Source organism: Thalassophryne amazonica, chromosome 5 (assembly GCF_902500255.1).
Source record: "Thalassophryne amazonica chromosome 5, fThaAma1.1, whole genome shotgun sequence".
Lineage (NCBI taxonomy): Eukaryota > Metazoa > Chordata > Actinopteri > Batrachoidiformes > Batrachoididae > Thalassophryne > Thalassophryne amazonica.
Genome location: NC_047107.1, coordinates 115,952,704 through 115,967,154, shown reverse-complemented (window position 1 = coordinate 115,967,154; position 14,451 = coordinate 115,952,704). Strand labels below are relative to the sequence as shown.

The 14,451-nt window shown below is 41.5% G+C and overlaps 1 protein-coding gene across 3 annotated transcripts in view; it reads left to right on the top strand.

Annotated features, from left to right (window-relative positions):
- The window catches only part of ypel1 (yippee-like 1), a 102,165-nt gene extending 93,558 nt beyond the window's left edge, over positions 1–8,607 (top strand). For all 3 annotated transcript variants that reach the window (XM_034171156.1, XM_034171154.1, XM_034171155.1), the window contains 2 exons: positions 1,883–1,991; positions 3,753–8,607. In XM_034171156.1, the coding sequence (XP_034027047.1) occupies positions 1,883–1,991; positions 3,753–3,842 (199 nt within the window). In that variant the 3' untranslated portion in view covers positions 3,843–8,607. The remainder of the gene's footprint in view (positions 1–1,882; positions 1,992–3,752) is intronic.
- The last annotated feature ends 5,844 nt before the right edge of the window (positions 8,608–14,451 follow it).

Sequence of the window (14,451 nt, the reverse complement as noted above, 5' to 3'; positions counted from 1 at the left end):
ACAGTTTTGATTTTGGTTTCAAATTCTTCCTCACATATTTTTATTTGCCTTCTGCATTTCTCACTGCACGTTGAATGTGAGATGCTCAGTGGTGACTTTTAAATTTGTCACAATCTTGCGTCAAAAGAGGCGTTTCTGGACATTTACAGTAAATGAATTAAATTGAACATAAAATTGAGTTTCTTGAGTGGTTTATGCTCACAAATTACCACAGCTGTTACTATGAAACAGTAAATGGCACTTTAGTTATCCAAACTGGTGTATCCAGTATTTTTAAGGGGTAAAAAAAAAAAGAACAAAAAACATTAATTGGGTCAGATAGAAGCTCAGGTGCTCTGAGTAATTAAAGTTCAGTCTGTAGCCTCAATAGTTAGCGAGATTTTTAGTAAGTCTTATGTCAGTTACCATGGTAATGCTTCAGAGCCTGTAGAATCTTGTGTCTTGGAAACGGTTTGACACCAAAATTAATAGAACATTGCACAGCGTGTATTGTTTAAACAGTTTTGGGGTTGTTGTTTTTTGTTTTGTTTTTGTTTTTTTTGTTTTTTGTCCTTCTTCAAGTAGTTGTGTTGGTTCACAAGTCGGGATAAACAACGGCAACGCAGGTGGTGCATGTGTTTATAGTGACTTTTACATGACACCTATAGAGATCCTTGTGGATTAAATTAAATGTCACCTGACCTTCATTATTTGTCCCATCATATGAGAGACGTCATGTACCGTGCATTGTGGTTCCATTTACCGTGAATTTTTGTCCCATATGTTTCGCCCTGTTGAATGCCTCCATTAACTGTTCATGAAAAGGCTTCCATGATACAAGGAAACTAAATCCAGTACCTGCGATGTTCACAGGAATGACTTTAGTGGCTGTAGATGCGCTATCACAATTCCCAGGTGTGTGAGTCCACACCTGCTGGGTGGGCACAGGTGGCGTTGTGCCTGCTTCATGTTCCGAGAAGAAACGGCCTGTCTAATTTTAAGGAAAATATTAAATGATGTGGATCTATTTAGGTGTCATATAAAACAATAATGTTTTTTTTCTCTGTTTGCGGAAAGAATATTTTCAGTTGAAAGATGGAACATATCATTCAACCTGTGTAAATATTCTTACCCTTGTGTTCACAAACAACGTTCTATATTTGGATATTATATAAGGCTGAAATAGATCCTTGCCATTTGAGTTGTGGGTTTTATGTCATGTGGCTTTGATTATTTGTCCCATTCTAAAGAAAACTAGTCCACTATATTATTGACACATTTTGTCTCATATGTTTGCTTCCTTGAGGGACTCCACTAACCTTTTGTAAAAATGTTAAATCCAGTATACCGTACACCGATTAGAAGTTGGCCAGTGTTTCCGTGGTCTTCTTTAGCGGCCGTAGAAAAGCTGTAATATGAAGAATTAGACAAGTTTCTGACTGCAGTTTTTAGTTGGTTTGAGGAAGCAGACATGTGCTTCCACACTTCTGCTACAGTTCTCTCTGAGCTCAGCGGTGTGTCGGTGGCTCGCCTGCCGAGCGGAGTGAACTGCTCACGTTTAGGACTCTGACATCATGATCGTGTATTTTATCCCAGTTACGGTTAGGTTTTTTGCAAATGTTTCTTGTTTAACTTTAAGGAAATGTTTGCAAATGATTCTGTATTTCAAAAAAAAAACATGAAAATCCTGTCCTATTAGGACATGAATTGAATCTTGGGCACATCTGTACGTTTGGGGGATTTGTCCATTAGTTCGGTACACCCTCGTTTGCTCTGATGACAACTTGTGCTTTTAATGTATGAATAAGTGAAACATCTAAGTGCTTCATCCACCGCTGCCGACGTCTGTGGCCTCATTCTGGTCTCTCTCTGTCTACCCCCCCCCCCATACACACACACACAGGGTGAATGTCGGCTGCGGGCCAGCGGAGGAGCGGGTTCTCCTTACAGGTTTACATGCTGTCGCTGATATTTACTGTGAAAACTGTAAAACCACCCTGGGCTGGAAATATGTAAGTGTTTCCCTTCTAAAAGCATCCACTTTGCTGTCATAATGTTTCTGAGTTCACCACTCGCACCTGCTGCTGTGTTACTGTTCAGCTACATGGTTTCTGGGCTTCCAGCGGGACAAATTACACTGTTACGGGTCAAAAGAACACCATTTCTCTCATTAAAAGCGTTGCTTGTTAAAACCACAGTGACAGTTTTTTTTTTTTTTTTTTGCTTGGGTTTGCATTTAGCCTCAAAGATTGAGCACCACGGTCTCCTAGCGCATGAGGTAATTACAGTGCCGAAAGGTTGGCTGCAAGACAGCCAGAGTGATACCTCCAAGAGTCTGCAGTGATTAAATGTCACGCTGTTCTGAAGACGTTTGTCTCCGTAAGTTGTTTGAGAAGACGAGTAAAATAACTACAAAGTGTAAGACGGGGACTCGGTTAAAGTTACTATGCCTCTGCTTCAGTCACTAAACCAGTTAGAGAGTCTCTGGGCGTGTGTACAAGCAGCAGATCAACAAACGCACAGACGCACATCGGCGCACAGAGGAAACCATGCAGCACATCTAGAGACGCGCTGCCACGCCGGACGTTTAGCGATTTGGTCATCGTGCCGAGTTCAGAGCGGAAACTACAACCGAGATTCACTTCTCTAGTCTGTCAACCAGGAGCCAATCGCATTCATTCATTTTAAATTTTACACACTTCTTGTCAGAATTTGACACTAAGCACAGAGTATAAAATACACCATATTTTCCAGAGTATAAGTCACACTTGTTTAAAAAAAAAATAAAAAAAATCTTGAAAAGGAAAAACCCACGTATGTCACATTAATTTTTTTTTTATTGTTAGAGTTCGTTTCGTTTACTGTGTTGATTCCTTGGACAGTCCTTTTATAAACAGGCTTTATAATTATTCTACAAATGTGTGATATTTTGGTGTATACTGTAAGTTACAGAACCTTTCAAGTCCAGACTTAAGACGCACTTACTTTCCCTTTCGTATGGCTAGGCATACTGGCATAGTATGTTACTATGCTTTTACTCTTTTAAATTAATTGTATTAGGAAACGGAGCGTGCCGCAGCCTCAACTTTATCTAAATTCTGGGTCTTTTAGTGAAGCTTAAGGCTAGTGGCCGGCGATCACCTTAGTATTTCTTTTTTGATTTAAGCTTTATTTAACCAGATAAGTTATTAAGAAAAAATTCTTATTTACAATAATGACCTGGTGTTCTTCTGTTTTTCTTGTTGCTTAATGCTGACAAATTATACTGTATTTGTTGTCTTTCTGATGCCTGATTCTGTTTTCCAGGAATGGGTGTGGTATCTGTTTTTGCAACCCTCCCATCCTGTGCAGTGGCAACATTTCCTGTATATTCGTTTTGTAAATTGTGTCTGTAGCATGGTCCAAGCAGAGGGTCGCCCCTTTGAGTCTGGTCTGCTTGAGGTTTCTTCCTCAAATCATCAGAGGGAGTTTTTCCTTACCACTGTCACCTGTGTGCTTGCTCTGGATGTTGGTAAGGTTGGACCTTAATTGTGTGAAGCGCCTTGAGGCAACTTTGTGATTTGGCACTATATAAATGAAAATAAATTGAAATTGGTAAAAAAAAAAAAGACATGATCATTTTCAGCCCCTTTGGCTCCTGCTTGAATGTTTCTGACAGTGTTTAAATTGTGTTGCGGTGTTTTTGGGTGTTTTTGGGCTCCGTGTTTTCAGATGGGAGCGATCTGAGTGTCATTTGTTGCTGACGTCGGTGTCTTTCCCGTTTGTCCTTGTAGGAGCACGCCTTCGAGAGCAGTCAAAAGTACAAAGAGGGAAAGTTCATCATCGAGCTGGCTCACATGATCAAGGACAACGGATGGGAGTGACCCCTCGGCCACGCCACTATTCCCTCACCTTGGAATGCTCTTTCTTGAACTGTGTGGAGCGAAATCCATTGACTGGTCCACCCCCTCCTGATGTATACCACCTCCCCAACACACACACACATGCACACACACCTCCTTCACGTGCACACACCCACCTGTTCATCATGAACCTGAAGAGAACTGACATGAAAAAAAGAGGAGCAAATGTGAACCATCACGCCACAGGAGTCTCGTCATTTCTTTGTGCGTTCTCCGCTGCGGCTCCGGAGTTTTGGGTTGGCCGACCCGCTCACCCCCTTAAACCATGCTTACAAAGTGATTGTGGCGATATGGCGACCACTACGTGCAAGGAGAAAGACTCCGCTGAGAGGACTTATGTTTTCTTTTTATTTCACTCAATAGCGGGTAAAGTATTTTGTTTTGTTTATTTGCGTTGATGGCAGATGGATGTTACTGGATAGCATTTTATTTTCCCGCCATGTTGGTCGTTTGTGTTTGCTTTTTGGCTTGTGACTCTGCATAGAGCTGAGCATGCTTTTCTTTGCTGATGTCCAAAAGAGCAATCGGGGACAGGCGATGGGGGTGGAGGGAGTTTATCCTAGTTACAAATATGTAGCAACATCTTGCTTCTTATTTTTTCTTCTTTTTTTTTTTGTTTTTTTGTTTTGAAGGACGGGATTGTAGTCATGTGAGATTTTATACCTGAGGTTTTTATTGATATCCTTAATTTTTATTATTACTTCTTTGGAAATTTCTTTACTTCCCCTCTTCTGGTACTGTTCAGCACCCAAAAAGCAGTGAAAGCAGCACCTAGTATTTCTTTGATATAAATGGATATATACATAAATTATATATTAAAAAAATCTATAGATATATAAATATTTGTAGTGTTTTGGCTCAGTGCGATTGTGGCTGGTCCCATTTTTGCAACAGTAACTTAACTGAAAGAGAAAAGCAGCAAATGTAGTTTCTACACCGGGGGAAGCAAACATCAGCGTCTACGTGTCATAAAGTGTTATGACAGTGTTTTATTCCATTGTCTAGTAATGATATATGATTACATTTCCATAAAAACTATGAAAATGTTTGTAGAACGTAGATATTGGCTCATGGATTCTATATATTATACATCTATATATACTTTGTGTCATGCACATATGTATATATGCATATGATGTGTGTGTATATGCATTGTATGTGTGTGTGTGGTCACGCATTACACTGTGGCATACTTGAATGACGCTACTTTGTTTGCACTTTGCAGAGGTTTTTTTGGGGGGGGGGTTGTTTGAGTTTAGAGACAAAGGTTCATCTGCCTGCAGAGATCAAAGTGACGAGCACCACGCTTGGAAGGTTCGCTCGTTCGTTCCCGTCAGGATGAGCCACCTTCACAGTGAGATTTATTTATTGGTTGGAATTGCTCCTCTTAATGTTTCCGATTGTTTTATTTTTTTCCCTTTCTTTCATTCTTAATCATATGGACTCGTTTTGCTTGATTTCTCTGCCTCCTTTGTTTTTGAATTCCGAGTGTATTTTCAAGTACTTTGCTGCTATCTTTGAGAACGTGTCGGTCCTCTAACCCCAACCCCTACCACTCTACTCGGATTCGGCTCTCCCTCAGAGCATGTAAACGGTGTCTTTGTGGATGCTGCCACTGATTTACCTCAAGGCCAGCTGAACCTTGTGCCTCTTTAAAGCTCGAACAGCCTCTCCTTTCCTGTCGTGCAGTGTATAACTCCAAACGTGTGAACCGATGTGTCTTCCCTTTCTGGTTCAACCCCCCCCAAAAAAACATTCTTCACCAAATCCCCATTGGCCCTCTGCCCTCTTTTTAAACTGAGGTATTTTCCCAAACCTGAATGCTACACAGACATATTTTCTATGTTAAAATCTCGAGGTGCAGAAATGGATATTCAGTGTATTATTATTCGTCAGGGTAAATCCTAGAGGAGATGATTAGGCATAGCCGAGGTGGCTAACAGTTGCCCGGGTTCTAGGTGGCAGGGTGAGATTGGAGAGATTTAAAATCCACAGTGATTGATTACTTTGCCGGCAAGGTCAGTCAGATCACAAGACCTTTTAATCTAAAACGATGACAATGCAAACCCTAAATAGTTAGCAGTGATACCTACTTGAATCTATAGACGTGAACAGCTGAAATATTGGCCTGCGTTAGTTTTTGTACATAAAGTAACATATTTAAGGTTTTATACGTATTTCTACTGGGTTAGTTCTTTTACTTCCCCAACTTGAAGCACTTTTGTTCATTGTACCTCTGGCTGTGAGTGTGAGCGTGCGTGTGCCCCCCCCACCCAATGCACATGCTGATGAATGTCGAGTTTCTTTTCCTCGGAGTGTTTATTTTCTCTATTTTTAACTTAGACGTGCTTTCCTTGCTCAGCCTGTTTTCCCTTCGCTGTCTCTCCCGGTGATCTGCAAGGTCGAGAGTCAGGTTGGTTTGTCCTGAGGGTGATTTTTATTCCCGTTTTTAGTTAGGATTTGTCCTGTCAGTTAGCGTGTTTGTTTAGCTCGTGGTGTTTAGGTCTCTGCTGAACCATGTAGACGTCGAGGGCGAGCTGGAATCTCCCACCGTGTCGCAGGGAGAGCCTTTACCAACACCCTTTCACCACAGTAGTCTGCATCACCTGTATAGACGGCTTTCAGGTGATGCTACGCAGCCGCCATATTGGAGGTCCAGACCTTTTTTGCAGAGCTGGCAACAAATGGCAAGATTGTGTTTGTATATTTACCACGTCACATCGTGAAGACAAAATTCAGGTGGATTAATTGCTTTTGTCTGTCTCCTGTTCAATTTTAGTTTTCAGCAAGTTAGCTTGTTGGCTAGCTTACTGTCCACTGTATTCCAGTTTAGGGGCTGCATCCAGTGATGTCTGGAAAATGCCGTAACAAATGGAAGTAGACGCATACAGCACATACCAACACCCAACAATCCTGTTCATCAGACATGAACTTGTATAAAATGCAGTTTTCACCAAAGTACAAATTATCCAGTGGTAATGAAACGTAAAGTAAAAGTCATCTCGTGTTTATAGCTGGCTTAAGATGTTCCTTTTCTTTGACTTAAAAACAAGCAAGGGTTTTTTTTTTTTTTGGAAATTTATTCGTTGACTTATAACGTTTGAAGATATCAGACAGCTGTTGGGACACTGTTATCTGGATCCACTCTTAGTTGTTTTTAGCAGGCACCACTAAGTGTCATGATTGTCTATCAGATCTTTGGAACGAAATCTGTGAATAGACGGGACCAAAAATACTACAGAGTAACTTGAATAATTAAAACACCCAGAGAAAATACAGCCTTAATTTCAGTTTGAAACCCTCCGTGTTTATAGTCATGCGGCTTGGACGCTTACCAGTGTCCTAAGATCATGATTGATTATCTGTGGTACTAGGTCTCTATGGAGGATCCTTGGGTACCACTGGAATTACTGTGTCAAATAAAAACAGTTGCTTAGGGAGACTGAGATGAGGAGTACCACTTGCATTGTGAGGGAACACTGGCTATGACATTTTGGCCATGTGGCAGGTTTCTCTGAGTGTGATTCAGAGACAGGCACCTCACTGTTGAAGACCCCAGTGTGTGGAGAAGTCCAAGAGGACACCCATGTTTCACCTAATTGAGACAGAAGGATTGGCTGTCTGCTGAGGTGGTTACCATTCCGAATCCAATGTGGTTCTGTTGAGAGGTTGATGTGGCAACACACGGCACCAGTGAATGCTCCTAAACCTGAGCTGATGTGTCATGAAGTCCACTCTGTGACAGTCAGATGGAAAATGGCACAGTCAAGTGTCCTGTAAAACTGGAAATATCACAGAATCTTGTGGTGTTCTGCTGGTATCTACCACTTTATCATCCAATTGCTTATCATTTGGTGGGACAAAACATGAAAATGTTGACTCTAGGCATGGATGATAAAAGCTGAAATTCACTACTGGCTTTGTTTTGGTTTGCAGCTCCTCTGCTGGGAAGCAGCATAAATCTGGTCAGAAAACCCAGCAAACAGATTTACCTTGCCAGCTCTTTTAAAGTTACTGAACGGACCTATACGACATTTTGCTGTTACATGCAACCAGTCGTTTTTCCTTGAAGAGACCTCCATGCTGGTGCCAGCAGTGGTTGCTGGGAGTTTTTGTTTTAAACCTTCTGTACTCTCCCTTCGACCAGTCGGTCCGTGCTGAAGCAGCAAAAAGCAGTCGCCAGTGTCGTATGTACCAAATAAGAAGCAGGTTCTGTTGAATGCATCGGTGTCGGACGCCAGGGATTATGTTCGACCCGGAGCGCCCCCTGCAGATTCAACTGCTTTACCAAAATGAAAGTGTGTGTCGAATGTTTTGATTCTATGAAAGTTTGCTTCAAAGCAGCCTGGAAAAGAAAAACACAATGTAGATATTTGCTGCTGAAACCTGTTTAGTTTTTAAGATTTTTTTTTTTTCTTCTTTTGTGACACTGGCTTCATACTTTTTGAGCTGTTGTACCTGAAAGGACGTCGATCAAACGTTCTTTTGTTAGGAAGGTTAAAACACAGTTTAAGGTCTAAAGCATGTTGTATTTATAATAGCTATATGTTGTGCCTGTTTTTTTTTTGTTTTTTTTTCCTAAAATTAAAAGACAAAATATTCTATTCTTTTTATTTGACTGCATTGCTTTGCATTCTGTCTTAGTAAAAACCATGTCACATGTCTGTTTTCACTCTAATGTAAAGTATCAGATATCACAATAAATTTTCAGTGGCATTCAGTTCAATTTTTTTTTTTCTTTTTTTATTTGGACTCTGCAGGTTATCACGTCAGCGCACGTCTTATAGATTTATTTCAAACTGGAAATGCATACAGGTGTGAAGAAGATTCCGATTCTTATTGATACAGAAGGGCACGGATTAAACATGTCTGTAGCTCTTCTGTTACAACACAGTAACTCTAAACATTACTTCTGCTGAAATGTGTTTTACTGAAATGGGTCTGGATCCTATGATTAAATTTTTATTATGTTACTGACTTTTAGATTTTGTCATGATAAATGAACCAGTTTCCAGAAACTGATTGATGAAACTAGGTAATGGTACCCATGGACATCAAGACCATAATGGCTGTGGCAATCTAAAATTTGAGCCCAGTGATTGACACTTGGCATATTTGACCTCACCTGGGCAAAATTCAACTCATCTACATTTCTCAGTTTTAGCGTAAATAGGAGTAAAAAAAAAACCTTAATTTGATGACCTTGACCCCAATGGCTGGCCTTTGGGTAAATTTGATGTTGTCTGGGCAATTCCAGAACCGACCTACACAAGTGTGCTTAGTTTGATGAATGTCCGAGTAAAAATCGCAATTTTCTGACCACTGTGACCTTGACTTTAGCTAAAAGAAACCTTGAAGGGTAATTCTGTGGTCAACCTAAATTTACAGAGCAAGATGGTTGGAAAGTGGCCCAAATATATCAGAAGAGTAATGGAGCAAACAAATTATAGGATGGTGATTATTTTTTTTGGGGGGGGGGGGGGTGACAGCTTAAAGGGAACCTACCATTTTCCAAACTGGGCTCTAATTTTATTTTTTTTTCTTCCCCTGTCTGCATATATAGTAATGGTAAATGTCACTCTGGCAGAACCATTTATGTACATTAATACCCATATATGCAATTTATTCTTGCAAGACAGAAGGTATGTAGTGCATGAGTGAACCCCAGCCTACAACATCCTACTCAAAGCCAACCAACAACTTCCATCAGGAAGGGCCAACCACCAAAACAACACAAAGACAGACGAGAACGAAAGACAAGTGGTGAAGATAACTGTGACGTGAGACACCGAGGAGACGGGGCACCAACCATACAACATACCATGACAACTACACATGAACAAACAGTGACAGCAACAGTCTGTTGTCTAATTAGTGAGCATCCATACCCTAATCGAGAACACCAGAGTCTTAATCCCCTTGAGAACACCCAAAACTGAATTGTGACAGCCACAAACACATAACCATCCACACACAGAGACCCAGATCACAACTAAATATTCAATCACTACTGTGGCTGGTGTGTTGGTCCAAGACAAAAGTACAGAACCTTACCATATGACGTGGACCACTCTGACACGTCAGAAGCCATACGGCCAAACGCACGCAACAATGGAAATGGATCCAGGACGCAGGACCCCAGGGGGAAAGGGGCAGCGGAAGGGCATAGGAGCCAGGAAGGGCAGCCACCGGGACAGCACGACGAACCACCAGTAGAAGTGCCTGGTAGCGCCAGAACGCACCCCCCACACCGTCCCCCACACGGAGGCACAGGAAGCAACCCCACACCCAAGAGAGGCACCTAGGGCACCAGCATGGGCCCACAAAAGGGGGGGCCCCAGAACCACACCACGCAGGCTACGCTCCCCAAAGGGAGGAGCGAGTGGCGGTGGGAACGGGGGGGCCAAGGAGCCACTACAATCGAACACAAAGCGCAGGCAGGGACCACAGAGCCAAATGAGGGTGGGGTACAGCCCCCAGACAAGAGGCAGGACCCAACCCCCAGGCCAGAAAGCACATACGGCCCCCCAACACTCAAAACTTGCACAGCCAGCAGGACCCCTCCAAAGTCCCCAGTCCACCCTCCCACCCCGGAACCAACCCCAAACACCAAAGCCCAAGATCAGGAGACCGCCCAAATGATATCAGATCAAAACCTTCCCTCTTGAGTGAGCTGAGGGCATCTTCCCAAGGGATCAACAAAGTTCTTTCTAAACTCTGGCATGTTTTATGTGCAAGAGACAACTTTTAAGGGATCAAAAGTCATTGGACATTTGTCTGTTTCGCAGTAAGTGGGCGTGACTGCCTCATTAATTTATTGACGAGAAGATTAAAAAGTCAAGAGTTGATTTCTTGTTACATTTAAACTAACACTTGTGTTAATAAAGAAGTACTGAAAAGATTATTGCACTGTGCGGCGATTGTGCTTCAATCAAGGTGACTCTGTAAGAAAGAGAAATGAGGGAGGACACCAGAACACCCAGGACACCTGCAGGGATGCAGAAGAAATGATTTAAAAGAAGACTCCAGTTTGCCAGAATAAGAACTGATCTCGGGGTTTCCATGCCCTGTGTGTGTGTGTGTGTGTGTGTGTGTGTGTGTGTTTTTATCAGCCCTGGCAGGGTTCTGACTCTCTGACCCCCTTTGACTCGATGCTGGTGTGACTTCATTATCTCGGCTGTCATTTTGTTTTCCAGCCGCGTCCATCGCGCTGCAGAAAGAGGCTGCCCTGGGTGCAGCTCAGCAGGCACCCATCACTTGAACCTTTAATGCTGCTTCTATTTCAGGCCCTCTGATGTCATCCGAAGGAGGGGCTGACCCTCATCCCTGGAGCAGTGAGTCAGAGGGAGAGAGAGCTGCAAAACAACAACAAACACACTGTTTTGTTTTTCCCCTTGTGTTGTGCAAAAATGTTAATGCTGCAGATGTGACAGACTGACTTTATAGGGTCTAACAGGTATTTATTAGCTTTGTGCCAGCCACACAAGAGCTGTACTTGTGATTTTTTTTTTTTATTTGTTTTTTCCTTTTTAATCTGTCCAATCAACCACGTGCTCTTTTTCCAATCAGGAAAAACAGACACCAGATCTGAAGATGTTGTTTTGCTGCCGTCTGCTTCAGTGATGTCATGCCCATTCAGAGCCTGCCCACACAGAGCCGTGCCATCGCTCAGCATCCACTGTCGTCATGGTTACAGCTCTGCAGCCACACTCCTCACTCTGACCACAGGACAACTCGCTGTTAGCCATTGGCCGACTCGCTTCACCGACAGGCGAGTCGTCCAATCGGCACACAGGTGAGTGATGTCACTGAGAAAGCGGCTGTGAAGGCGTGAGCGATCTCCTGCTGACGCACCGCCTCAGTAACGAGGGACACACTGTCACATGAGGGGAAATAACGGCTGGGGATGCACGTCACGGACAGAGGAAGTCCTCTGGACTCCACATTTTTGATGATTATATCTAATCGTCAGTTCATTCATCGGGGTCACGGTGGCCACGTTAAAAGTATTCTGGCAGTTTCTAATAACCTGCAGAAAAAGTCACAATTTTATTCTCTGTGCCAAATGAACATCAACAAAAGAAATATCAGTGTGCCCGTGATGTGTGAAACGGATGTAGCGGGAAAATGAAGAGCTAAATTAGACTGCAATGACTCCAACTTCCTTTATCTGTCAGTTATTTTAAATCTGAGTTTAGCTGATCGATCTCAATTGTTTTATTTTTAATTTTTTCAGGCAATCTGACGTTAGAAATGTCTGTAAATTCCTCAAGGAGTTAAAATCAGTCAAGTAATAATGGTTTGATGCTTTTTGTTGTTGTTCTATTGTCCAAACACAAATAGCCGGTAACACTTTACAATAAGGGTACATTAATTAATGCCATAATAAGACTTAAGTGTTTAGTAATAATTTATGCATTTAATATTTCATAAAGCTACTGAACACCCTTAATAAATGATTAATAAAGTTAATTCACTGTTAATGCTTATTACTGCATTAACTAATATGAACACCATTTGTAAATTACTAGTAAAAACAATGATTAACTCTTAGTTAATTCAAACACACTGACGATAAACTATGGTGACTAAAGCTAAAATGAGTAAGTGATGGAGCTGTCAAGCAGCTGAAGCAGCTTCAGAGAAAGGAGAACTCATGACACCTTCCAAGGTGTTGCAGAAAGCAACACTGTTGCCTCCCACCAAGAAGGTTCTGGTTTCAAATCCCACCTTGCCCATTATTCAGTGCACATGTGGAGTTATGTCAAGAAGAACTGGTGCCAAATCAACATCCATATCCATAGTGTACACCGTGTTGATCCAGAGCAAGTGCGAGCAGCCAAAACAAATTACAGGATTTTCTGGAGTACACATCATGTCCTCCTCTTTATTTTTGTTGTTGTGTCAAAAGTCCTGTGACTTGTATACTAAAAATAAAATATAAGGCAATGCTAAAATACCCTCAGCCATATAAGCATAACAAGAAGAAACAGAATGTGACCTTTTGACCTCTTAAAATAGGTCAAGCTTACCCATCTTTGAACTTGTACAAGGTCTGTGTCCCAAGAATGCACTCTGTGAATTTGAAGAACCTGGTAGTAATAGGTCTGGACTTGTGCTGAGCACAGACAGACGGACAGACGCGGGGCCTTCACAATACCTGACGGCCATATTTTTGCCTCGGGGGGGGGAAAAAAATCAAATGTTTGAAAATAATGATATTTCCCAAGAATCAAAGCACTAAACAAAATAAATAGTAAAATAATAAATGTCAATCATAAAAGAACACCACAATAATGCACAAAAATCTCAAATGAAAAAGTTGTTTAAATAAATACAAAAAAAAAAAATATTGTAGTGTTTCCAACACTGTGGACTAGCAGTCTGTGTATCTGACCATTTATTTTACTCAAACTGCATCAAATAAACAGTATGTTTTCCGTCACATTTATTTGTACATATTGCTTATTTTTGGAATTTAACAGTTCTTATGGTACACACCACAGCTGAAGGCTCCCTGCATAAATCCACTGTTCACTTCTCCATGTTCATGTCAGCAATCTGTGTGCATCTGATGATTTCCTTTTTTAAAACTGTTTCAAATAACATGCACCATTGCATGTTTGTTCATCCATCTTGCTTATTTTTGGCATTTAAAAGTCCTTATGTTAAGTAACAGTACAAGCTATGGTGCGCACATGTACTACACTGAGTTCCTGTCTGCGTAGGAAGGGCATCCTGATGCGCACCCCCACCTCTTCTTCTGCCTATGGCAGAATAGCATCTACGTGGTTCCACACTTATTTCAAGAAAGTTACACTTAACTCTTCTTCTATACAGTTTTTCTTCACCTAACCATCATTTTGTTTGGTCTGTCTGGTCTGTGAGTGTTTGAGAATCTCTAACTACCAAATGCTTTTAGATGCCATAATTCCCTGTGATCCCTTTAAGCAAAGAAAGTCACATATTTGTGGCTTTGTTTTCATCTTGTCCTGTGAAAGACATCAGTTTTTTCTGGATTTCTGCTTTCTGCATACAATGATAGCAAATACACTGTGTACTGTTACTTTCTGTCATGCATGGATTTGCAAGTAAGCACAGAGAAAGATTTCAGGGGAGAAGCGATGAGAAGCTGCAGCTGGGATTCCTTCGGGAAAAGAGCTACCAGACTGTTTGGAATTGTTTCAGTTCTGCCCAAGACTCCTCATTAAGAATGTTCAATCTGATCATCGATAATGTCAAGTGCCGAAAACCTACACGGATCCAAAGGTTTGCTTATTGATGAAATAGAATTCATTTGGCATTTCTCTTTCTTCTGACATCAGCATTGTTTTATCTCTTGAAAATAAATCTTAGCAATGTCTTTTGCCTTCTCCCAATTGACATTTGATCCACATGTTGATTTTGTGCAGACTTTTATGTCAAGTGTCGTTCAGGACAACTCCAACTGTACAGTAAATGGAAAATGGAGCACATGTGGCTTTGATGTTCTATTTTAGAAGAAAGCACACTAGCTGCTTCTGCCACCACAAATAAATGGGTGTAAACAGGCATATTTGTTTTTTTGTTT